General features: G+C 50.6%; 1 protein-coding gene across 2 annotated transcripts; it reads right to left on the reverse strand.

The window, feature by feature from the left end:
- Positions 1-745: 745 nt before the first annotated feature.
- On the reverse strand, positions 746-22,467 carry LOC133216815 (casein kinase II subunit alpha'-like). 2 transcript variants are annotated; one of them, XM_061361834.1, is made up of 9 exons: positions 22,290-22,464; positions 21,078-21,128; positions 7,165-7,224; positions 4,975-5,058; positions 3,954-4,064; positions 3,642-3,743; positions 3,220-3,320; positions 2,411-2,559; positions 746-2,236 (listed from the first exon to the last, which is right to left on the reverse strand). In XM_061361834.1, exons 1-9 carry the CDS (start codon positions 22,440-22,442, stop codon positions 2,160-2,162), a joined length of 888 nt encoding a protein of 295 aa, XP_061217818.1. In that variant the 5' UTR covers positions 22,443-22,464; the 3' UTR covers positions 746-2,159. The 2 variants fall into 2 exon arrangements, with proteins under 2 accessions (XP_061217818.1, XP_061217819.1); XM_061361835.1 differs by lacking the exon at positions 4,975-5,058 and having other exon boundaries at positions 22,290-22,467.
- Between the last annotated feature and the right edge of the window lie 3,639 nt (positions 22,468-26,106).

A 26,106-nucleotide genomic window follows, 5' to 3' on the forward strand; every position in this document is an offset into this window, starting at 1 on the left:
GAGAAACACCTGATCTTGCCTCTCCTCAATGAAGCAATTCAATACACATTTAAAATCAGTTCAGAAATTGATGTTAAAACCCCAAACCAACCCCACTAGCATTAGCACAACTTAAGGGCACTCCATGCCCTCAGGCCTAGCAGCCTGTAAGGGGTGGGAGATGGAAGGACAGGGCTGGAAGCACCAAAGCCTTCAGCAGCATCTGCAGGAGAATTCATGTCAGTGAGGGTCCTGTAGGATGGCAGCACCAGAGCTGTTCCTCAGCCCAGACACTGACAACTGACTGAGCTCCTGCACCAGTCACAGCCTGAGATGGAAGGAAAGAGCTACTCCCTGCTCACCACTTCTTCAGAAAGAGCCATCCACCCAGGCTGAGAGGAGACAATCATGAGGGTCTGCACATGGAAAGGCCCCCAGTTTCCAGCCATGTGCCAGTGACTTCTCATCTGAGTAGCCATGGAACAGAGACCGAGACTGGGACCTCAGGCACTGGCTGCTGCAGTCCAACGCACCACAAGAGCCGACCCCAAACCCTTGCACCTCCTCTGTGGCCCCACGCAAGGAGAGACAACCTGACAAAGTGAAACCCTCAGAGCTGATAGCATGAAAAACTGCAACCAAAGACTAAGTGATGCCAAAATACTCAGGCAAGAGGGCCTGGAAGAGACAACCTGACCTCCTCGAGGAGGCCATGCCTTCAGCTCTCACTCCTTCTGGCTATCCCATAGACTGGAGACTGCAGACATTCAGACATATAGATATTTATTTTGGTGAATTATACAAATGGATTGACCTGCTATCGATGCCAATAAAACTTTATTGAAATATGGAATGTAAACAGTTGTGTGAAATAGAAACATTGTAACCTTATTAAAGAAATCAACTCTTTCGCCAATGCTGCAAAAGGAAATTCTGTGTTTAGGTGCTGGTGAGAAAACACTCTCCAGCTTCTAGGTTTAAGTGTCACCAGAACCACTTGATGAAGTCACAGAACAAGTAGAGGAGGCAACTGTGAACTGTGTGGCTATAAAGCCATCGAGGGATCTGATGAAAGTACCCACAAGATGAACCCCCCACTCCCTGCAACAGGATTGGCACCCCAGAATTCAACAAATGGCTGGATTAATTAAAACAGGAGGTGGGATCCCAGGTCCTGGATCAGTAGCTGCACAACCCCCTCCCCAACAGACCACGCTGCTGCTTGCTGATCCTTCTCCCTCCCTAGCCTCCTCTCTCCACTCCTCCATCCTACAATGCTGAACTGCTCCAGAGCAGTGCTCTGGCATGAATTTTCATGGCAGGCACGTCATGAGGTACGTGGTTGCACACCTAGCGCAAGAAATCTTGCAACACTGATTTTCCTGAGCTCAGTGGGAATGCCTGGACAGTCCCTCCTCTCTCTGGCCTCGAGAGTAGCCCTCACATTCACAAGTTTCCAAAGCAGGTCTATTGAGTTTCCTCTCAGAGAAAGCCTTTGTCAAACATACCTGGAGAGGGGATCTCACCTCTTCCCAGAAACATGGATCAGCACCTTCATTTTAATGCTCCAAACCAATCCTGAGATGCTGCTGGGTTTGTGGGGCTGTTTTTTGTTGAACCTCCCCCCAACCACCCCAGTATTCAACAGCTGAAACTGGAATTCAAGGGCCAAATTCAAGCCCAGAGTGAGCAGTAGGACTTGGACCACCAAACAAGAGTTGCACCTGCTGACCTCCAGCCTGAATTTGGTTCCAGTCTACAAGTCAGAAAGGCATGTTAAGAAAGAGGCATGTTAAGGGCTGATGGTGGAAGGACCAATTTGTCCCCACCAGTGTGCTAGGGAAGGCTGGACTGAGAAGGAGGAGAAGGATCCGTAGAGATGCGAACCAGAATCAGTTGTGTTGAGCCCTGGGGTTATCACTACATGTTTAGCTCTTGCAAGACCATCTGCCCAGGGTTTTGGTATCACATGTTTAGAGTTACATTAGCCACAACCACCAGACAGGAACTGAGGTTTATGACACCACCACCCCCCCCCCCCCGTTAGATTTCTGCCAAGTATAAAGGGGAGGGGAAGGGGGATGGGGGGGTGGTGTCCTTGGTTCTTTTCCCTTCACTGTGTAACCAAAAGTTTTGCTTTTATTTGTAAACATCTTGAATTAAATGTTGTTTTCCAGACTTCATCGTGTTGTTGTCAGGCCACTGGAGAGCACAGCATTTTCTGAGCTGGGCTGGGACTGCTCCTTCACCACTGGATCTGCAGGAGACCAGGACCAGGCAGGAAGGGGAAACAGCATTTAATAAAGCGGAAGCTCCATCCTGGCAAACCCTTCCAGAGAACTGCCCTCAAAACCCACAGAGCTGCCAAGGCTTTCACAGAGTGGGGAGCTGGAATTTGCCCCACTCTCCATCCTGGCTTCTCCCCACTCACAGAAATAGGGGTGGTCCATTGCCTCCTTGGCGGTCAGCCTCTGTTGATGGTCATATCTCAGGAGTTTGTCCAGGAGGTCTAGAACTTCAGGACTGATCAGGTGTCTGTTCTCGCTGTGAATGAAGTTCTCCCAGCGCTTCCGGGAATGCCTACAAAGGGACCAGCAGTCACTGCCCAGATCCCACCAGCACAGCCCTGCCACTGTCCACCTCTGAGAAGACAGAGCTACAACAGACTCTGCTACAGCTCTTCCCTGCACAAGCTACTGCTCAGCAAGCACTTGCCAAAGTGGGAAAGCCCTCTTTATGTATACTGTTGTGTGGATGTCCTACACCTGGGAAAGGCCCAATATTGCACATTCCCTTCTGCCTACAGGGCCTAGACAACAGGATGCAGCAGGCAGGGTGATACCCTTGGGACCAGAAGTGCTCTGGCTTGCCAGCCAGCTTGTTGGGAGCTGTCCTTGCTATGCCACTCACCTCTTGTCCTTTCCAGAAACCTCATCTGGGAGATGTTTAGCCCCTCAGCCTGCACTCACCTCCAGTGTCTATATCTCCACTTCTAGAATGTCAATGAGCAGGAGAAGGAAGAAACAGGGGATAGCTCATGGATCATGGGAGAGGCAAAAGCAAAGAGTCTGCATTTCAGTGACCTCCTAAGATGACATGAGCAGCCAGACAGAGGCCTGCAAGCAGCACTATGACCCTGAAGATCAAAGCAGGCCTTTTCTGAGAGTCCTTCAAGGGGATGGACATCTGTTTACCTCTGTGTCACAAAGAAAAAAGGCAGCATTTCACTTCTCCACTTACTGGCCCAGGATATCATTGAAGTGTGGGTCCAGTTCTATGTGGTATTTCTTGAGATACCCATACAGTTCATCTGTGCCCAGGACCTTTGCGATGCGAACCAGCTGGAACAAAAGGCATGTTGAGAGGGAGCAGGACAGGCCACCACTCTTTTGCAGAGGCAGAGCTACCCAAATCTAAGGAGCTCTCCTTCTGGAAACATCCCAGATGGAAGGAATATGTCCCTTGAAACTTGTTTTTGCAACATGTGCAGAAAACAAGTCTCCTACAGAAGCCAGTGAAGCATAATCCCATATGGCTTAACTAAGCACACAGCAACATCCTCCCAGCCTGGTGGTCTGATCCCCAGAACCTCCCCACTGTACACACAGAGATGAGGTGGTGACAAACATCTCATGGAATAAGCTAGGTAGCAAAGTCTTTACTTGGTCATAATTGTCCTGGCCGTGGAAGAAAGGCTCCTTTCGGAAGATCATGCTTGCCAGCATACAACCTAAACTCCACATGTCTAAGCTGTAGTCATACATCTGAGGGAAAAAAGGAGAAGCTGTGAGAAGAGGCATGCTCACCACAGCCCAGTTCCCCAGCTGCACAGGCAACCTCAGACTTTTCACTTCACAGCCAGCCTCTTTACAGCCCAGGCAATGCCCTGGCAGACACAATCAAACACCCCAAATGTGGCCAAAGTGCAGCCGCAAGTGGTATCACTGGCTAGCAAGGAGGAGGCAGACTCTTACTTGGTAGTCCACAAGCAGCTCTGGTCCTTTGAAGTACCTAGAGGCCACACGGACATTGTATTCCTGAGCTGGGTGGTAGAATTCGGCCAAACCCCAGTCTATGAGCCGCAGCTGAACATGCAATAAAGAGACACAGAGTCAGAAGCCCCAGGACGAGCCACTTAGGTGAAGCTGCACTGGCCAACCCTCTCAATGCTGTGATGCTCACGTGGAGTCTGGGATGCAGGGAGGTGCTCTGAGGACAGGAGGTGCTCTTAGAGCTCTGGTCAGTCTCTTCCCCCATAACCAGCTGCTGGGGAAAAGCCCAGCTTTGAGAGCTCCTCTGCCTGAGTCCAAGCACACTGGTACTGCCAGGCAACTGGGTCCTCACCAGCACCAGCAGCCACAGCAGACAGGTCCCTGTGCACCAGGGAACAGGCAAAAGCCTATTCACAGTCTTATCCTGCTGTTTAGAGGGGCTGGCCCAAAGGCAGAGTTCATCTTAACTGGGGACTGAAAGCAAGAAACAAAGTAGGAGGGGGCCCACTACATCCTGCAAGCCAGACCATCTCCTTCACAGTCCAGAGATGAACATCCTGCTGAATTACTGAAGGACAGCAGGTCTAGGAAGAGATTTCCCCCTCGTAAACCTCACCTTGCCTGTACAGCCACCACAGTACTATAGAAGGAGCTTATGTTCCCTAGGGAAAAAACATTCACATGTATTTCAGACAAGGCCACCCTCCTTCTGCCCAGGGTCTCTGCAGCCTCCCCAGCTGGAGACTGATGGCCCAGACCTGCTCCTCTCAGCAAAGAAACCCAGCGTGCTTGGCTGGGGTGAAGAACAACCTCTAAGCTATGGACTCCCACTGTGGTGCTCTCCAGTGGGACTTTGGCCATCTCCTGCAGTGGAACAGTGGAGGGGAGGTGGTAAAGAAAGGTTACAAGGGTAAGTCCAGCTGCTCAGGCTATGGGTACAGAGATGGCAGAGTTTCCAGTTTCCCTGGAAACCCCCTGCTTGTAAGCCCTGATGCCACAGTACCTTTTTCTGCTGGTGGTCTATCATGACGTTGTGGGGTTTGACATCCCTGTGCATGATCCCCATGCTGTGACAGTAATCCAGGGCCTGTCACACACAAGCACATACATTAGACAAGTCTGTAACCATGGGCACAGCAGTAGAACAGTCAGTTCTCAGGCAGGGGCACGCCTGCCCTGTGCACGGCAAGTACTGCAACCTGGGCATGAGAAACTGGCATCTTCACCTCTTATGCTGTATGTGAGGAATTTACAAGCTGGAAGCAAGACCTTGTGTCCTACTGCAGTCCCAGATCCTGGAACTGTGCTCCCTGCACAGTCTGAAGAACACAATGCAGAGAGGCATCCCAGTGCTCCAGCCTGGTGAGCACTGTGCTTCCTAGGTTCTGCTCTATTCCCCAGAAAAGGATGATTCTTACATACATAGACTTTATGGCCTTCAAGTGCTGCTTTCCACCTGTGTCCCAAAACACACTTAAGCTAGAAAGTCACCTCTGCCCTGCTCATTTAAGACAAACCTGCACTTACAAAAGGCAAGTGTGGCATGTGAGGGCGAGCAAAGCTACCTAAAGCTTGAAGGCAGGAGTACACGAGCTCTCCAGCTCCATGACCTTGTGCCATTCACCCTCCTGCAGCTGTTACATTGAGCAAAGGGGCGAGAATGTTGTTTTCCCATCTCCAAGGGGAAGGGATGCCTGTCTATCAACATCTATCAGATGCTCCAAGACCTCCAGCAGCACGGAAGGAGGGTACAGCCTGCAGTCATTCAATATCCAAGACATCAGTGGCAGGGATGTAATGTTGTCCTTGGGCCCCAGCTGCAGCAGGAAGCAGAGGAGGCAGCAGCTTCCATCACAGCAAGGCCTCAGGAATACCCCTGCACTGACACATGGCCTCACAGCCAACAGGAGTCACAGCAAATGGCAGTCCTGGGATCTCCAGTACAGGAAATCTGTAACAGGTCGGACAGACTGCTTTCAGGGATGAAGCTGTTCTAGTGTCTTGCTTGTCTCAAGGCTGGATCATCTAAACCTCACCATCCTTCACACTCTAATCCAGGGCTGCCCTCAGTAGGAAGGTCTTTCCCTTGTAGGCAGGTGCAGCAAGCTTAAGACTGGAGAGAAGAAAGCCTTCTTCAAGGCCACTAGATGTATTGCAGGAAACCTGCAGTCATGAAGCCCTGAAGCACAAACCTGCAGTCATGAAGCCTAGCCTGTCCTACACATTTCCAGAGGCAGGGGGCCTGCAAAGTGCCAGCCCAAAGTCCTGAGGCCCTACTGGGACCTGACACAACCCAGATGCTGCTCCAGCAGGTCAGCACAGAACAACCTTGGGATCAGCTGAAACCTGTAAGCTCTCCCTATATCTTGCTGCCTCCCATGGCCTGTGGCTGCAGACCCCAGAGGGGCAGTGCATCAGATCTCAGATCTGCCATGTGACTCCATGAGCATTTCCATGGGGAGGTGTAAACCAGGCTAGTCAAGAGGAAGTATTTAGGGCACCCTAAATTCCTGCCCCCTTCATCAGAGGGGCAGGGAAAGCCTTGGCTGGGAGGTCTCAAAGGAAAACACCAGTGTTATATCAACACATAACAGCCAGCACAACTAGAAGCTTCATTCTCCAAGACCACATTCATGGGGGTTCTGTGACCACAACTTGGGCTTGAAGTGTCCTAGATCCCTCACCCAGAGATGCAGGGGTCTAAAGATCAAGTGGGCAGAAGACACCTTCTATTTGAATACTGCAGCAGAAGCAAGCCTGGAGGTGGCAATCCCTCCTGCTCTCCTCAGCATGCTGAAGAGTCCCCAGTTCCCCAGCCCTGCAAATACCTCCCAATGTTTGTACTGGGTCTGGCTGGGAGGGAATTGATTTTCCTCATAGCAGCCTAACAGTGCTAGAAACACAGGGACCAAGCACAGATCTACCTGGTATCTAATAATCACAAATGCTCCACAGGGAAAAAACAGACCCCAGAGAATCAGACACTTTTGGAAGTGACCAAAGGTTCCCAGTTCAGCTGCAATACCTCACAGCAACAAGCTAGATAACCAGATCTCTTCCCAAACCTTCCCAGACATGGATTCTGCACTGAACATGAGAGGCAACTGTTTAGTAGCAGTGTCCCATGTGGCCTGCCACTACCTCTCTCATTCCTGGTGTCCCCATCCAGACTTCCACATGCAAAGCCACTCACCTTCAGCAGCTCATACATATAAAACCGAATATCATAGTCTGTCAGGATCTGGTACAGTTGCTAAAACAAATTTGGGGAGGGAGGAAGAAAAAAAAGAGAAACAAAAATAAATACTTGAGATTAATAAATACAAGAGATTTAGATTAATTTTATGTCCTGTACCCCACCTGCCTCCTATCACTGACCCCATTACAGATCCCTTGTGAATGCTGCTGCTCCCAAGGGCTTGTCCTGGTCTCAGACCTGTCAGGGCAACACACTAGGGAATCCAGATAGGATGCAAGAGCCCCCATGAAATACTACTGGAATCATTCAGCCCTGCCATGACTTCTTTCCAGCAGGAGACAGGCAGACTGCCTGTTCAAGGAGGAAAGAGCATGCCCTTTAGAGCACAATGGGTTGGCACAGATGATCTCAACTCTCAGTTCACATGCAAAGTCACCACGGTGACTTGACAACATCTGTAACTTCATTCAGAGGAGGCAGGTTGGGAACACATGGGCAAGGTTTCCAAGTGCTCAAGGTGGGGCAGGGAAGAGGAAAACATTAACCTAAAGGAGCATAGGGTGGGGAAACACAAAAGGCAGAGACAGCCTCAGAGGCTCCCCTCTATCCCAGAATAAAGGCTAATGCAACTCAACAGCACAGGAATGCTTGTGGGGCCAAGGAGAGCTCAGCTCAGAGTCTCAGGGACATGCTTGATGCCAGCACACATTTGCTACCCTCCTCTGCTCTGTGTCCTCCTGCAGCTACTCAAACAATTTAACCTGCACCATGCCACCAGCACTGTCACTGGAGACCTCATCACCCTGCTGCTCCCACGCCAAGTCATAACTGGCTCCAGGTTTGCTGTCTGCTCTGTCACTGGCAGCAGTGCCAGCCTGACCCCTGGGGACTGTGCTCTCACACAGGGCAAGGTGAGACAGTCACAGGGCTGAAGCAGGACCAGACCTCTCTGCCCTTCCTAACAGACAAGGATCATCCCACAGCTCAGTCAAATCACCGACTGCATCAGAACTGGAGCCAGATCTCTTGAGGTCCCTTCCAACCCTTGGGATTCTGTGATCATGGCACCACTTGGCAGCTTCAGGAAAAATCCCAGAGCAGGGGATTGAAATTCACATTCCAAGAAAGCAGCTCTAGCCCTGGATCCCCCCAGGCCCATGCTGAGATCCTCAGGATCCTGCCTTACCTTGGGCCAGCTCCAAACAGCCCCCCACCCCCACCCAGTATTGCTCTGGGAAATCATTTGACAACACACAAGCATCACTTACACACACAGAGCTTTACCAGCCTCCAGGCCACAAGCTGCACTGTATCCTCATAAGCTAGGATGATCCTAATGCTTCTGAGCAACCCACTGAAGCAAGTGAGCAGGGAGCAAAAAAGACATAGCCACAAGCTACAGCAGGGATAGATTTTTGACCTGGTTGTGTGTGGCTGTGGTGCATGACCCACAGCCAGCAGAGGACAACTGAGCCCTTCCAGGACTTTGTTTAAATGGCTTGCTTGGGTAACAAACACTATGAGAGGGACACATGCTTAAAACATGTCTTTTTGGGAATCAACACCCTGTTCAACTTCACCTGGCAACACCAATGCACCTAAGGAAGGAGGAGGGCTGGAGAGGCAGTGGCAGAACAAGGCCAGACCCCATTTTCCCCATTCCCTGTCTCCTCTGCCTCTTGCTACCTGCAAGCAGGGAGGGATGGAAGGAAGCTCACCGATGCCTTTCTTCCCAGGCCTACAATGCAGTCGCTTCTTTGACTCACAGCCTTTAGCAGAGGCAGACGTTGAGGAACCAGCTTTAAACAGAACTCCATGGAAGACCTGTCTGTGAAACCCAGCACCTCTGACCTGTGCACTGTGCAGTGTGATTAGCAACACCCAGGCTCCATGTGTTGCAGGATACAGTCCTGAATGCACAAGGCTCTGAACGACAGAACCAAGGTTTCCACTGCAAGTAGGTCCCACACAGCAGCTGCCCCAAGGCTGACAGTGGGCTCCAAAACCCCTTTGCCCAGCCTAACAGGGCAGAGAAGATACCTCCTTTACAGACATGTCCCATGCTCTGCTCTTGCAGCTGGCTCTATCAGAAAATTATCAGAAACATCACTGTGGGCATCACTCAGACCCAACTCAAACATCTGCCCAGGTAGTTGCCAGCACACAAACACAAGGCATCGGGAGGTGTGGGTTGGTCTCCTTTTGCCATACAGAGCAAGAGGAAAGGCCAAACTCACCCACAGGCAGCCTCTACTCTCCAGCTTTTGGTGATATTTTGGTGATATTTTGGCACACACCATGTAACTTAGCAACTGAGTCAATTGCTGAGGTGAGTAGCTCAAGAGAGGACACCTTCAACACCTGAGCGGGGAGAAGCTCAGTGTCCAGGAGCCTCAACTCAGAGTGGCGAGAAACACCAAGGGAGCCTTAAGTCCTGGACAGGGCTTGCCCAGGAGCCAGCAGTGAGCAGGGACTCACAGGGGGTGGAGCCAGGAGGTACAATGGTAGATTTAAACAGGTTATCATAGACTGTTGCCAGTCAAATGCTGAGGTGAGAAGCTGCAGGATACTGTCAATAGACTAAAAGATGCCAGGGAAGCTGAGAGGAAGCAGGACTGCTTGCTCCAGGCCCAAACTGTGCAGGGGCCTCAAGTTCATGCAGGAAAAGAGGGCATTAACCCAGGAAGCTGGGAGCTAGTAACAAAAAAAGGAGGAAGAGGACAATTAAAAGCAAGGGACTTCTTTCTAAATCTGATGTCCCCACCCAGAACTGCTTCACAGTTCTGCAGGGGGCTAACAAGGTAACACACACCTTGCGACATGAATAACCAGCTGATGTAAAGATCATTACTGGTGCCACCAGGAAAAACTAGTGGGTCATAGTAGTAGGGGACTCTACTTTGAAAGGCACAGAGGCACCCATCTGTCTGCGGGACCCAGTCTCGAGGGAGGTGTGTTGCGTACCAGGGGCACGGATCAGGGATGTTGCAGAGAGGCTGACTGCTCTAGTAAGTCCCACTGACTATTACCCACTTCTAGTGATACATGTGGGTGCTAAGGATATAGATAGCAGTAGCCTGGGGGACATAAAGAAGGACTACAGAGCCCTGGGAGAGTTGGTTAGGGGCTCTGGAGCTCAGACTGTCTTTTCGTCAATTTTCCAGGATAAAGGGGAGGACCCTAAAAAGGCTAGGAGACTTGGCCAGGTTAATAAATGATTAAACGGGTGGTGTCATAGTCAGGGGTTTGGGTATTTAGAACACGGGACTCAATTTGGGAGGCCAGGTCTAGTGGGGCCTGGTGGAGCTGCTCTGACAAAGAGTGGTTTTGGTAGGAGGCTTGCCAGACTGGTCAAGGAAGCTTTAAACTAGATGTGTTGGGGAAGCGGTGCATCATTCCATCCCAACACACCCAGTCAGTTGCCAACACCTATAATAAATGCACAGAGCAATGTAGATATATTCCAGCTACTCCAGCCAATGAGCCGGCTTCATTTAGAGCTTGGATCAGATGCCTCTATACAAATGCCCGTAGCATGGGGAACAAACAAAAGGAATACCAAGGGAATTACAGACCAGTCAGTCTCATTTCTGTGCCTGGCAAAATCTTGGAGGAGATTCTCCTGGAAGGCATGCTAAGGCACATTAAAACCAACAAGGTGCTTGGTGACAGCCAGCATGGCTTCACTAAGGGGAAATCCTGCCTGACCAATTTGGTGGCCTTCAATGATGGGGCTACAGAACTGATGGACAGCGGTACAGCAATTGATGTCATCTACCTGGCTTTGTGCAAAGCGTTTGACACTGTCCCACACGACATTCTTGTCTCTAAATTGGAGAAACATCAATTTGATGAATGGACCGCTCGGTGGATAAAGAACTGGCTGGATGGACGCACACAAAGAGTTGTGGTCAATGGCTCAATGTCTGGCTGGAGGCCAGTTACGAGTGGTGTCCCTCAGGGATCAGTGTTGGGACCGGTCTTGTTTAACATCTTCGTCGCTGACATAGACAGCGGGATTGAGTGCGCCCTCAGCAAGTTTGCTGATGACACCAACCTGTGTGGTTCAGTTGATACGCTGGAGGGAAGGAATGCCATCCAGAGGGACCTTGACATGATTGTGAGGTGGGCTGATGCCAACCTTATGAAGTTTAACCATGCCAAGTGCAAGGTCCTACACCTGGGTCGGAGCAATCCCAGGCACAGCTGCAGGCTGGGCAGAGAAGAGATTCAGAGCAGCCCTGCGGAGAAGGACTTGGGGGTGTTGGTCGGTGAGAAAATGAACATGAGCCAGTTTCAGTGTGAGCTCGCAGCCTAGAAAGCCAACCGTATCCTGGGCTGCATCAAAAGGTAGCGTGGAAGATTTGAATAAAAAACCTGCTGTCCTCACAACTTCCAACAGGCTGAACATCCTGAAACAACCTTTCATCACTCACCTTTTTTGCCCATCTCTTCTTCAGCTGCAAACTTGTTAGTGTGTTTTAAGATCAAAACAGCAAACCCAACCCAAAACTGCTGAAGGCCTGGTTCTGTCCCCTTCTTTCCTGAGGGAATTTCCCTTTTGGAGCAATGGAAGGTGCAGTACCAGGTATGCTCACAGACTACACAAAACAAGAGAGCTGTTGGTGGTTGAAGGACAGGCATCTCATTGGTTTGAAACCAATTAGCAAAAAACATTTAATTTCACGGATTTAATTTCACTCAGTTGACTGCAAAGCCCTGCAGTGCAGCTCTCATTTAAAGCAGATGACTGTGGGATAGCTTGAGTGCTACCAGATGACAAGTAATACAGCAGGTCTGAAGAGAAGCACTAGCCCTGTACACAAGCTGCAGTCCTCAGGCAGCAGCATACACATGTAGTCTAGTTCCAAGGATGGAACTGATCATCCCTAGAACTAGTTTAGTTCTAAGGATGATCAGCATCATCCCTGCAAGTACAGAGCCATCACTTTCAGACAGGACTGTCCTGGGTTTAGCAGTAACAGTTATTTTTCTCCATCCTAGTAGCTGGTGCAGTGCTGTGGTTTCGACTTTAGCCTGAGAACAGTGCTGATAGCAAAAACTAAAAACATCGGTGTGTTAAGTAATGCTTACTCCGATCAAGGGCTTTTCAGTCTCATGCTCTGCCAGGGAGGAGGGGAAGCCGGGAGGAAGCAGACACAGGACACCTGACCCAAACTAGCCAAAGAGGTATTCCATACCACAGCACGTCATGCCCAGCATATAAACTAGGGGGAGTCACCCAGAAGGCCCAGGTTGCTGCTCCGGTTGGGCTGGGTATCAGTCAGTGGGTGGTGAGCAATTGTATTAAGCATCACTCGGGTTTACTGGGGGGGGGTTTCCCTTCCCTTTTTAGTTTTATGTTCTCTCCCCTTGTTATTTCCCTTATCATTATTATTGGTGGTGGTAGCAGTACAGGGTTTGTGTTATACTTAGTTACTGAAATATTCTTATCTCAACCCATGGGAGTTACATTTTTTCCATTCTCCTCCCCATCCCTCCAGGAGCAGGGGGAAGAAGGGGGAAGTGAGTGAGCGGCTGTGGGGTTCTGAGTTACTGGCTGAGCTTATAGCTTAAATCATGACAAGGACCCAGCCAGGCAACTTAAAAAAATTGTGATCAGCTCTGGGGAGATATCTCATAAATCTGCTTTTTATACTGCCATTTAAAAATAGACAAATCATGTGTAATACAAGCTGGTGCTTCTGATCCAGAATCATCCACAGCCATTGCTTAGGCCCCACAGAGCCATAGCTTCTGGAGAGCTAAGGAAACCCAGCAGCTGTTTTCCCAGGTTCCCAGACATAAACAATGTCCTGCCATCCGAATGGGCAAAGGGGTGAAGATATTAACAGTAAACAAAAAATAGTAACATTGAAGGAAAAAAACTGCTGGACTGGAGACAACTAAGCTTGTGAGCAACTACTGCCAACAGGACAGAGAAAACCACAATACTGTAAAGCAGTCAGCAACCTGCTGTACACAAGCTGCCCTGGGAAACCCCCATGAACCCTGAAGGCGATCTGCCAGTGAGAGGCACAGGCACTTAACTGCAGCAGAATTTGGCTGCTCAGGGAGATCAGGACAGTGGAGCAGAGTGGGCAATGACTGGAGCTGGGTGCTCTACAGCTACTTCATGTATAGAGGTATATGGCAAGCCAAGACATCCAACACAAGTCATCTCACCTATTCTATGTGTTTTCTGCTTGGCAAGGGCACTTCAGAACATGGGAAGAGACAGCTTGGGAGCCTCTATGGAAGACATCCACAGGTACCCTCTGTAATCTGTAATTACACTCAGTAATCTGCCAGTTAGCTGTAGCCCCAGGAACCTACCCAAAAGAGGCAGCGAATCCCATGGGAGTGTAGCTCCAATAACCCACACGTCCCATATGTAGCTAGTGAAATTGAGGTTACAAATAAGCTCTGAGCATGAACAGCCATACTGTCTGCCCTGGGGAACATGCCTGCATTCCCAAGACTCAGGTATGGAGGCACGCCTGGGGGTTCTGTGGGGTCCCTGAGAGCAGGGGATAGTGATGATCAAGGTGCCCAGGGAGGATTCCAGGACAAGAAGGGATCTGTGTTACCTAGAACAGAGTCATTTCACAGCTACAGGTTGCACAGCAAACAGATTCAGAGCAGCCCCGTGGAGAAGGACTTGGGGGTGCTGGTCGATGAGAAAATGAGCATGAGATGGCTTCAGCGTGCGCTCGCAGCCCAGAAAGCCAACCGTATCCTGGGCTGCATCAAAAGGAGTGTGACCAGCAGGTCAAAGGAGGTGATCCTGCCCCTCTGCTCTGCTCTCGTGAGACCTCGCCTGGAGTATTGTGTGCAGCTCTGGTGTCCTCAACATAGAAAGGACATGGAACTGTTGGAACAAGTCCAGAGGAGGGCCACGAGGATGATCAGGGGACTGGAGCACCTCCCATATGAAGACAGGCTGAGAAAATTGGGGCTGTTCAGCCTGGAGAAGAGAAGGCTGCGTGGAGACCTCATAGCAGCCTTCCAGTATCTGAAGGGGGCCTATAGGGATGCTGGGGATGGACTCTTCATTAGGGACTGTACTGATAGGACAAGGGGTAACAGGTTCAAACTTAAACAGGGGAAGTTTAGATTGGATATAAGGAAGTTCTTTATTGTGAGGGTGGTGAGGCACTGGAATGGGTCGCCCAAGGAAGTTGTGAATGCTCCATCCCTGGCAATGTTCAAGGTCAGTCTGGGCAGAGCCTTGGGTGACATGGTTTAGAGCGAGGTGTCCCTGCCCATGGCAGGGGGATTGGAACTTGATGATCTTAAGGTCCTTTCCAACCCAAACCATTCTGTGATTCTATGATTCTATGATTATGGCCAAGAGATCTAGGGAGTCTGGGGAGTGGGGGCATGTAGGACAAAGGAGCTGAGAGCACCCAGAAACAAGAGTAAGGATGACAAGGCACCTGGGTGTCCTCTGGAGCAGGGGGGTGCAGGTTCCCCTGAGCATAGGTTGGTCATGGTCAAGGATCCCAGGTGGTGCCAGGAGAAGATGGACCTGTGCAATGAAGGTCCCCACAGTAGGGTCATGATGGTCTGGGGGGTGCCAGGGAGTGAGGATGGTGATAACCATGGTGTCTGAAGTACCACCCAGGAGTGGAGGCCATACTGGAGGAGTGATGATCCCCCACATATTTGATGCTGGGGTGGCAGCTATTTGGGGTAGAGCAGGAGGCTGTGGGGTGGCCATTTAGGTCAGGCAAAACCAGTGGCTGTGAACACCACCGTGGGGGTGGTTGGAGAGTGCTGGTCCCACAGTAGGGAAGATGCAGGACCCTCATCTTCTGTGTGAGGTACGGATGCTGGTGGTTGCCCCCTCTGTCCTGGCTATGATCCTGCATTGTCAGGGGCCACCAGCTCTGCAGGGCAGCCAGTTTGAGGAGGTTTGCCCACCACCCTTGTAAGGGTGCCCAAGTTTCTAAAGGAGCCTGGGGCTCCCAAGGTGGCAGGATATGAAGCAAGGCTTTTTTCTGAATTGGGACAGCTTGTCCAGCAAGGACAGAGGGCACCAGCCTGCCCCTAGAGCAAGGGCTAATTCCGACTTGCCTCCATGCTGGGCAAGCCCATCCTGCCACTGTTCCTTCTTCTGTACTTTCTTAGTACTGCTTTAATTCATGTTTTCCACAGTTGGGGATATAACAGCCTCAACTCCCAAGGTCATAGAATCACAGAATCACAGAATCCCAGACTGGTTTGGGTTGGAAGGGCCCTTAAAGCTCATTCAGTTCCAACCCCCTGCCACGGGCAGGGACACCTTCCACTAGAGCAGCTTGCTCCAAGCCCTTGTGTGCAACCTGGCCTTGAACACTGCCAGGGATGGAGCATTCACAATCTCCTTTGGGCAACTGCACAAGACACGCCATTCAGAACTGGCCCTTCCCAAAACATTCCCATGCAGAATCACTGAGGACCCCATCACCTGCCTTCAATGGGATGTTTCCCCATCAACCCACAGGGGCTGCTCCCAGGAGCAGGGCTGTGGTCTAGTGTCCAGGCTAGCACTTGCTCCTCTTCCCTGCTGGGCATATCTTCCAGGGGAGTCCAAGGAAAACATTCCATATCTTCCTTGCAAAGGCAGAATGCATGAGTCAGGGCTTGCTGCTGCTCCATCCTGCCTTTCAGTGCTATTTATTTGTCAACGTTGGTTTTCCAAGGCTTCTTGTAGGTTGTGTGAAGCTCAAGTTTTCCTACACTGCAAGATCCTGCAAGGTCCATGCAAGATGCTGCAAGAGGGTAGGGATCTTGGAGACAACCTCTGGAGGTCCTGGGGACCAGCCAGCAGTGGACCTAGGCTAGCCCTGGAAAGGGTTTTCTTGGCATTCCTTGTAACCACCACCCATGGGAGCAGTGCTGGTATTACAAGGGAGGTTGAACCAGGGTCTTGTTAGCACCACCCTCATCCAGACATCCAGGTTTGCCCCCAACCTTAAATTCCCAGGATGGCAGCAGGTGCCCACAGGTACTCCAGACCTCAACCTCATTACCCCTTGGCCAACTGCAGTGGCCAACACAGCTCTGTGCTTCACAGCACCTTTCACTGCTGGGCCACGGGGTGCCTTGAGAATGGCCACGGGCAGCTCATCCTACAAACACCTTCTGAGGGGCTGGAGGAGCATCTGCTGATACAGATATCCATCTCCATCCCTGTTACATCTGTTTAAACAGCTTGTCCCAGGCGTTTTGGATGGCAGCCAGTTTTCAGCTGACTTCAGCCTCTCCCACTGAGTCACCAGGAGCTCTGTATCCAGTCTCTGTTCATCTTCCCAGCTCAGAGAGATGTCAGGGAGCACAGGGAGCCTTGAATCTCTCAACTAGGAGCCAGCCCAACACTTCAATGGGCTCAGATCTTCCCTGCCTTCAGGGCTACCCTTCTGTGTGTCCATCAGCCAAGGGGTTTCCTCTGAATTGGTGAGGGATTAGACAGGGTTGGATTAAAATCTTACTGATGCTGTGCAAATTTAAACCTCCTCCTCCTCCAAATGCCAGGGATTTCTGTGGGAATAAATGATTCTTCACACTGGGGATTTATCTTCTTGTCATAGTTTAAGCCCAGCCAGTAACTCAGAAGCATGCAGCCACTTACTCTCCCTCTTCTTCCCTCTGCCCCGCCTTCCCCCCCCCCCCCCACTGCTGGAGAGATGGGGAGGAGAATTGAAAGAATGTAACTCTCACGGGTTGAGATAAGAACAGTCCAGTAACTAAGGTATAACACAAACCACTGCTGCTGCCACCAATAATAATGATAAGGGAAATAACAAGGAGAGAGAATACAACCGCTCACCACCCGCTGAGACCCAGCCCGACCCGAGCAGCGACCTGGGCCTTCCAGGTAACTGCCCCCAGTTTCTATACTGGACATGACATGTTGTGGTATGGAATACCCCTTTGGCTAGTTTGGATCAGGCGTCCTGTCTCTTCTTCCTCCCGACTTCCCCTTCTCCCTGGCAGAGCATGAGACTAAAAGTCCTTGATCAGAGTAAACATTCCTTAGCAACAACTGAAAACATCATCGCTGTTATCATCGTTCTCAGACTAAAGTCAAAACCACAGCACTGCACCAGCTACTAAGAAGGAACAAAATGACTGCTACTACTGAACCCAGGACACTTCTCCACATGAAGTCCGACTTTATCAAATGACAGCTTTTAGAAGGCTGCCTTGCCAAAGGAGCAGAGCCCTGTGCCTGAGATAATCGCATGATTAATTAGGATTTTGGAAGAGCAAAATCTCTGTGTACTCTAAGCTGGAAGGACTGGGGTGTCACCCCATGTGGGGGTTCAGAAACCACCTTCACATGGAGCCTTTTGCACCCTGAACTGTGTGATTAAAGGGAAGCAAAGGAGTTCTACAGCACAGAATTTTCTACGTTATTTTTCATTGCACTTTTAATGTGGGTCAACGTGGCGTTTTCCACATGGCTTTCCCCGTGCTTTAGCTCAGCCATGAAACACGAAGCCAGTCAAAGGTCTGGCTCCAGAGATGGCATCAGGGAGGTAATAGCCCTGGACAGGGACTCCCCAGGACCTTGCTAGGGGTTTGGGGGTGCTGCCTGCAGATTTGTGTCATCTCCTGGCATTTAGTCATGTACCCTGATGCTGTGGCACCAGCACTTCCCAAGGACCTGAAGAGCCCTCTTGCACAGAGATGTGGGTGATGATGCAGAAGTTGGGCTACAGGTGTCTGAGGGATGTCCCGTCCCTTGTGCCAGAGGGACGATCATGTTGGGGATATGTCAAACACAGGGGATGCTCCACAGCATCAAGTGCTGCCACAGCCAACCCCCTTGGTCTCTCTCAACTGGGCTTTGCTATGGGGCTGGGGCCAGATTCCCACCACATACCAAAGCAGTTGGGTGGTGATGGACACAGGCTCAAGGCTGGCCATCAGGCAATACCCTGAACTCAGCCCACCAAAGCAAGTGGGTCTGAGGGGACCAGCAGAGCTCTGCACCATCCTCCCCTTCTACTCAGGGCTGGGGTTCCACCAGCCAGACACCAGCTTCCCCAGCAGCACAGGGACTCCTGGCCAGGCTCCTGGAAAGCCCGAGCAGCCTGGGAGCCACCAGCTCCAAAGGGATGAGAGCCAGAAGCAGGAGGAAGCAGTTGGATGCTGCGGGGTAAATTAGGTCACAAATGGCTGCCAGAAGCACAGTGCTGCTCACCAGACCCAAGCCTCTGCCCCACCACTGTGGGCTGGTGGGATGAAAAAGAGTTTGCCATCCCAGGGCTATTCACCCCCTCATCCACAGCCCATGGTGACCACAGGGGCCAAACAGGCATCAGGAGATGCTATTTTAAGCCTCCTGGCTGGGTGCTGGATCCCTCCACCCCAGCCATTTGGTGTGTTTCCCAAGCACACACCCCAGCCATCCCCATTTTGTACCCCCTCCTTCCCCCATGCACGGACTGACTCCTGCACCAGCAGAGCCGGGTAATTTTCCATGGCATGGCCAATGCCAGCAGCAGCGTATGGAACTGTCATCACTGGTGCAAAAGTAGAAGCTCCTTTTTATCCTCTGGCTGGAGCCTTTCTTTCCTCACATCTCCATATCCAGAGCAGAGTGGACAGTCAGGGACCTGTGGTCCCAGGCCCTGGGACAGATCCAGGTAACCCTATGTAGTGACAGGGAAGCCTGGAGCTGAAGGGTCATGTGAAGGGGTGGGGATGGGGTTTTACACTCTCTACCTGCAACGAGCACCAATGCAAGCTGGAAGCACCTCCATGTGGGAGGTCTTCTTATGGGATTTGTTGGTAGGGAAACTGAGGCAAGGAGCAGCTGGGCCTGGGCAGGGACTGCCAGGGTCACAAGCCTATTCCACAGGCAGCCTTATGGCACTTTCAGCGTCATGTGGTAGAGAGTGGAGCATGTGGATGGAGAAAAGGTCACAGAGATGGGGATGCTGCTGGGGCTCCAGAGCAAAGCTCCAGTGGAAGCTCAGCTCCCAGCAGCATTCCCCCCCTCAAGAGTCACCTCTCTTGAACAAGACCAGATTGAGAGCCATGTGGTGCTCTTCCAGCTAGGACCACCAGCACTGGAGCTGCCTCAGCAGTCATGCTGCAAGTGGAGGGGCCAGAACTGCTGAACCCAGCAAGGCTACTGCGGGCAGAGGGGAGGTGGCAGAACACAAGGCCCTGGGACTTTTCATTTCCCCTACCTCCAGAAGAAACCTGCAGAGATTTCATGAAAAAAGAGGATAAAAGCCATAAAACTGACAAAAATGCTCCAGCAAGGCCCTGTTTCTCCCCAAAGTTCCTGTTGCAAGGACCACAGTGCCACCTCAACCTGGCAGACATGAGCTGGGACCCCTAACCCCACTGAAGGTACCTCTGTGCTGATGGTGCCACAAAGACCTGTGGTGGAGGAAAGCTGGTGATGGATGGAGCACGGGAAGAGACAGCTTGGGAGCCTCTATGGAAGACATCCACAGGTACCCTCTGTAATCTGTAATTACACTCAGTAATCTGCCAGTTAGCTGTAGCCCCAGGAACCTACCCAAAAGAGGCAGCGGATCCCATGGGAGTGTAGCTCCAATAACCCACACGTCCCATATGTAGCTAGTGAAATTGAGGTTACAAATAAGCTCTGAGCATGAACGGCCATACTGTCTGCCCTGGGGAACATGCCTGCATTCCCAAGACAAGTTATTCCTGATTTGTACCAATCAACATCAGAAGCATCAATACTTTCTGTCTTGGACTTGCACAGCTGTGAATCTGGGATTCCTTGAGGAGCCAGGCTTGCTCCTAAAAGCCTAGAAATGATCTGCTGCAAACCCATAGAGCTGTTTCTAATGCAACAGCATGTCTGGGACAGCTGACCTACCATGGACACCTAGCCCTGCATTTTGCAGTTCAGAGTCCCCGTTGGTCATCAGCCTCAAGTTACTACTTACCACTCCACTTGCATGGGGGAAGCAAAGATAATGTTAAAATAGGTGTAGCTGCTAATTAGATATTTCTTGTGTGGTTCAGCTCACTGCTGTCAGCCAGAAGCATTTCAGTCACACAGGCAGTGGTAGCTACACTCAGAGAAGGACCCACTTCATTTTGGGAGGGAATAATACCCCTTAGAGCTCCCCAGAAATCTGAAGAGCCATGTAATATGCTGCAGGCTCAGGCAAGCAGAAAAGCTCTTCAGATGTATTCAAGGCTGCTCAGTCCCCTGCTACCAGGCCCATGGGCAGTGGGAGATGTTCTCTCCAGCCTCTGCACCCCACAGTCCCCAGGTCTGAAAGATTCCAGCACAAACTGGTGTCACCTACTCCATTAACTGCACTGCTGTAAATAAAGAACCACAGCAAAGGGATTAATTTGGGCTGAATATATAGCACAGGAAGGGCTTGTTCTCACTTGTCTGTATAGACGAGCGAGGGTCAAAACGGTAGGTGACAAGGTGCATGGGAAGCTGCAAGATCCAACGTTGCATGTGGGCAGCGCATGGACAGCTCGAGTCAGCTCAGGAGTTGAGTGTCGTCATCGGACACCTCCTGATTGCCTCAGCACCCTTTTTCACAGATTTGCATATCCCACTTGCCCTTGGTCATCGTGCTTGTAGCAAGCGTGGTTAAAGCCCTTCCCAAATCTTCGCTCGCAAAGCCAAGCCATCAATCAATCAATCAATTACTAAATTGAGAGGGGAGTAAAAATATCTAACTTGTTGAACTTACTCCTCCAAGTTGGGAGGAGATTCAACTTTCTATTTCTTCTCATCTAGAGCCTGATTACAGATTTCTAATTTACAGGGAGAAAGGAAGGTGAAGCTGAAATAGGTGAAAACTCCAAACTCCCCCCACAGTTCTCAAGGAGTAACTGGCAGCCCAAGATCACAGCACTCAACAGAAATGGGTTCCCCCACCACACTCAGGCAGACTCACCTTAAAATCTGTGTTGTTGATGTATTCAAACACCAGAGCAGGGGTCTTTGACTGCAAAAGAGAAAGAAAGTCATGGTTTAAAACTGCCTGGGTCGTAGCAATCCCAGACACAGCTACAGGCTGGACAGAGAAGAGATTCAGAGCAGCCCTGCGGAGAAGGACTTGGGGGTGCTGGTCGATGAGAAAATGAACATGAGCCAGCAGTGTGCGCTTGCAGCCCAGAAAGCCAACCGTATCCTAGGCTGCATCAAAAGGAGTGTGACCAGCAGGTCAAAGGAAGTGATCCTGCCCCTCTATTCTGCTCTTGTGAGACCTCACTTGGAGTATTGTGTGCAGTTCTGGTGTCCTCAACATAAAAAGGACATGGATCTGTTGGAACAAGTCCAGAGGAGGGCCACGAGAATGATCAGGGGACTGGAGCACCTCCCATATGAAGACAGGCTGAGAAAATTGGGGCTGTTCAGCCTGGAGAAGAGAAGGCTGCGTGGAGACCTCATTGCAGCCTTCCAGTATCTGAAGGGGGCATATAGGGATGCTGGGGATGGACTCTTCATTAGGGACTGTGGTGGTAGGACAAGGGGTAATGGGTTAAAACTTAAACAGGGGAAGTTTAGATTGGATATAAGGAGGAAATTCTTTCCTGTTAGGGTGGTGAGGCACTGGAATAGGTTGTCCAGGGAGGCTGTGAATGCTTCATCCCTGGCAGTGTTCAAGGCCAGGTTGGATGAGGCCTTGGGTAATATGGTTTAGAGCGAGGTGTCCCTGCCCATGGCAGGGGGGTTGGAACTCGATGATCTTAAGGTCCTTTCCAACCCTAACTATTCTATGATTCTATGACCTCTAGTCACTGGGCAGGACAGCAACCAGAAGGATGAAAAGTGCTTAATATCCAATTGCCCAAGGGGATATTTCCAGATGCCAGACAGAAGTTGGAAGGCCACAGGCTCTGCTTTCTTACAGAACATTTATAGGGCTACAAAACTTCTGCCGTCATGGAAAACTCACATAAGGGGTGTAAAAGAATCTGGGGAACGTGGAGAGGAACATGAGCCCATGCAAACCAACCCACCTCAGGAGACCCTGATGAGCTGGACACCGCTCACCCCCGGCTGCACAAAGGCACAGGCAGCACCTAACCCAAGCTGAGAGCTGGAGCCAAGGGGCAGCTTCTCGTGCTTGCAGCTGGTGGGAAGGCAATACATGGGCACCTACCACTGGATCCTTGACAGTGTCAACCAGATTAATGATGTTGGTGCCACCACGTAGATTCTCCAGAATCTTAACCTCGCGTTTTATCTTCTTTTTTTTCACTGGCTTAAATAGACAAAAGAAATTAGAAGTGAGAGTTCTTTCAGAAATTAACATCGATTTCTGCCACCATTTTTGACTGGATCATATCACCTCCCCTCCTCTCCTGCTCCCACCCTTACCATGGAACATCTTTAGCATGAACTAGGACTCATCAGTGAAAGCTTTCCACTCATCAGAGGAAAATCAAACCACTCCAGACAAACATAATTGTGACTCCAGTAACTGTGGTTAAAAGCATCCTAGACTCCTCTGTGGAAATCTCAGCACACTCATTCTGTGTTATGCATCTAGAGCCACAGGACAAGCATGGCGTACCTCATATCTCAGCTTTTGTTTACCAGCACAAACCAGTTCTTTACTCCTTAATCCCAAACCATTTCTCAACAAGTACTTCATTCCAATGGAACAACAACCTGAGAGTCTCCAACACTAAGATTTCTCATAAGCTCAGACACTGCTACACCTAACTGCATGCAACCAGCCCAAGAGCATACACCCAACTGCATAGCATCTATATACCATGATCAGTTTTAAAGCCTACAGACATTTGAAACATCACAGACCCAGGAACTCCCTCTGCAAAGTAAGCTTTTTTCTGGCCATCACCCTACACAGACTGACACAGACCAGCTGCTCCCAAGGCAGGGCATCCACTCCCAGGACAGCACTAGCTCTGTGCCTGCTTGGAAGAAAAGGCAGCTTAGAGCAGCTAGGTGAGCCTTGGTTAGTGACCGGTGTGGGCATCACTGGTTGCAAGTCACTGTGTCTAGCAGCCCTTCACTGCAGAGCTGGAACATCCCCTCCTGCACCATTGGTACCACTGCAGAGCCATCCTACAGGGACTGGTAAAGCCATTGCTCTATCTCTGAGGTTTGATGATGAAAACCTTCCTCTCCAGACATTTTGCTTTCTACAACATTCACCATTTAGCATGGAGTCTGCTATATGAGGGGGGGAGCAACAGGGAAGAGCAAATAGGTACAAGGCACCTTACCAAAGTGACATACGTTATCAGATGTGAAGGACAAGGAGCCAGAAGAACTCAACAGCTTGTGCTCACCACCTCCCCTCTGCTGCAGCCTCCCACTTCAATGAGGGCTGCAGAGTGTCAATGGGGCAACTCACAGTCCGTCGCAGGCAAATCCAAGGCAATCCCTGGTTTCAGACCCCTCACAGGAATGTACAAGCAGATGGGAGAAGGAACAGAAGCTTTTTATATAGTGGGAAATATGGTGTTTAAGTGATAAAATATGCTGTCTTTCTAGGCTCTTTCAGGTGACTGAAACCTTCAGATTTGAATCCTGCCCTTCTCCTCTTCCAAGTTAAAAGGCAGGAGCTAGACTTTCAAGCCAAAATATGAGAATCTCAGCCTGAAGCGGAGTGCCAAAAATAACACCAATGCTGACACAGGGAGCCTCAGCACCTCATAACACCACTGTGGAAAACGGTAGCAAGGCCACCAGCTGTCAGTTAGAGCTGGGGAAGGGGTGACCAACAGCCCGGGGCAGGACGCAGACACAGCTGGAGCCGGTAGGAGGTTAGACAGACAGGGAGAAGCAGCAGGGGTATAGAAACTGGAAGTGACAGGATAAGGGGAATGGCTTTAACCTCCCAGAGGGAAGAGGTTCTTCCCTGTGAGGGTGCTGAGGCGCTGGCACAGGGTGCCCAGAGAAGCTGTGGCTGCCCCATCCCTGGCAGTGTTCAAGGCCAGGTTGGACACAGGGGCTTGAAGCAACCTGCTCTAGTGGAAGGGGTCCTTGCCCGTGGCAGGGGGTTGGAACTGGATGAGCTTCAAGGTCCCTTCCAACACAAACCAGTTGAGGATTCTATGATTTCTGAACCTGAGAGGAAGATGCTTCATTAGCGACTAATTTCATTTATGTCAGCACAGGGTCAAACACTACCCTTGCATCACCCACATGCACTCATCTTACCAGAAGGCCAAGATGGAATTAGAAGGCGTAATTTGGTTACTTTGCTTGTCCAGCCTCTCTGCTGCAGCACCTGCACTGGAGTGGGAGATCAAACCATGCCTAGGACAGCCAGGAGGACCCGAAGCTCACTTTGAAATACCTTCTCCATTGTACTTCAAGTTATCTCATGGGCCTTTTGCATCAGGTGGGTAGGGGAAGATATCCCTCTGAGATTTCCCTTTCTCCTTTCATAGCAGCCAACACACCCACTGGGGCGGAAGATGCTGTCTTCCAGTCACTTCCTCGTGTTTCCACCTTTTTCAGGACAGGAAAATGATACCTTGCGTGATCTCCACCAAGAATCTACCCCTACCCACAACTCGCTTATTAAAAGACACAAACAGACAGAATCATCACCTTTTGGAAAAAAAGGAGAGAAGTTTTGCTGTTGGGTTTTTTTTGTTGGTTTTTTTTTTTGGTTGTTGTTTTCTCCAATGAAATGCCTGCAGATCATCCCCAACATCACTGAGGGAAAACACTCCAGCAAACGCTGTCTCAGCAAAGAGGGCAAGTTCAAAGCTGCTCGCTGTTTGCATGTTTTCCTGCTTAGCTGCAGTAGCACAGAGCTCAGGCTGGGTTGTCTGCACAAGGCTATAGTGCCTCCATGCTGGTATGAGCCCTGGACAGGGTGGGAGCACGGGAAGCCTTACTCATGGCAGGGAGGAAGAAGTGCGTTCTCACAGCGCTCTCCCCGCCTACAGACAGTGCTCAGGATGAGGTGTTCTGCCACTATGTAAATAGGGAAGAAGTGGGGATGGATAAATGCCACAGGCTAAATGTCAGCTTAGAGGAAAATGTCAGCTTAGAGGAAAAGCTATTGCCTGGAAGTTTCCTCAGGGAGCAATGCAGGGGAATGGAGGATTTTCCCATTTTAGACCAGCAGACCTTCCCCTGCCCCAGCTTTCACCCACCAGCCTACCCAGCCACAGGCCACCTCCTACCCACGTGTTGTCCCACACCATTGCTCCAGCCATAACTGCAAATGCTGTCTACTACCCAAAATCGTATCACTGGAGCTCAGCTTTTGCCCGGCAACTGATTCCAAGACCAAGCTCTTGCATCTGGCAAGTCAAACGCCACTCCAGCACACAGCCAGTACTGCACTGGAGCTAACTGTTCACAACCAGAGAAACTCTGATGACTCCCTTCCTGACCCCAGCCCCCAGCACTGCTGAAGCCACAGGCAATCAGCAGCATATCCTCCAAGCACCAGGATTAAGCTTGCATTGCTACAACTATCTCCCAGTCACCTGATCTGTCTCTCCAAGGGTGTTGACTCCAAACATGCATGGATTAAATGTGAACTGAAGCTATTATGGCCTCCAAACATCTGCCTCTCCCAGAAGGGGTAGCTTCTGAAACACCAGACCTTGCAGCCAGAGTATTTTTAACAGTACTCATTTAAGGCTGTTTTATTAAACCAGGCTATGAAAAGCAGTGTTTTGGGTTGTTTCTCCTACCACAGCTCAGTCCCCCTGCCCTGGGAGGAGGACTTCCAGCAGAGGAATGGAGCAGGCCCATAGACAAAATAAACTACTCCTGAGTTTGATCTGCCTGTGTTTGCAAAGCAGCGTTTTATACTGGTGCAGACTCCAACTCCATCTGTTCCCATGGCAGAGGCATTTCAAAGCTTTCCTCCATGCTGGGATTCTCTAGTGACCAGTGTGAGTCAAACCCTCACTGTTGCCCTTCCCTGTGAGACAGGCTCCAGCAGAGTCCCTCTGCTCCATGCAAACACCTATTTC

Source organism: Neopsephotus bourkii, unplaced genomic scaffold (genome assembly GCF_033783945.1).
Source record: "Neopsephotus bourkii isolate Nb327-2 ecotype Australia unplaced genomic scaffold, CSIRO-AGI_Nbou_v1 NB_1065, whole genome shotgun sequence".
Taxonomy (NCBI): Eukaryota; Metazoa; Chordata; class Aves; order Psittaciformes; family Psittacidae; genus Neopsephotus; species Neopsephotus bourkii.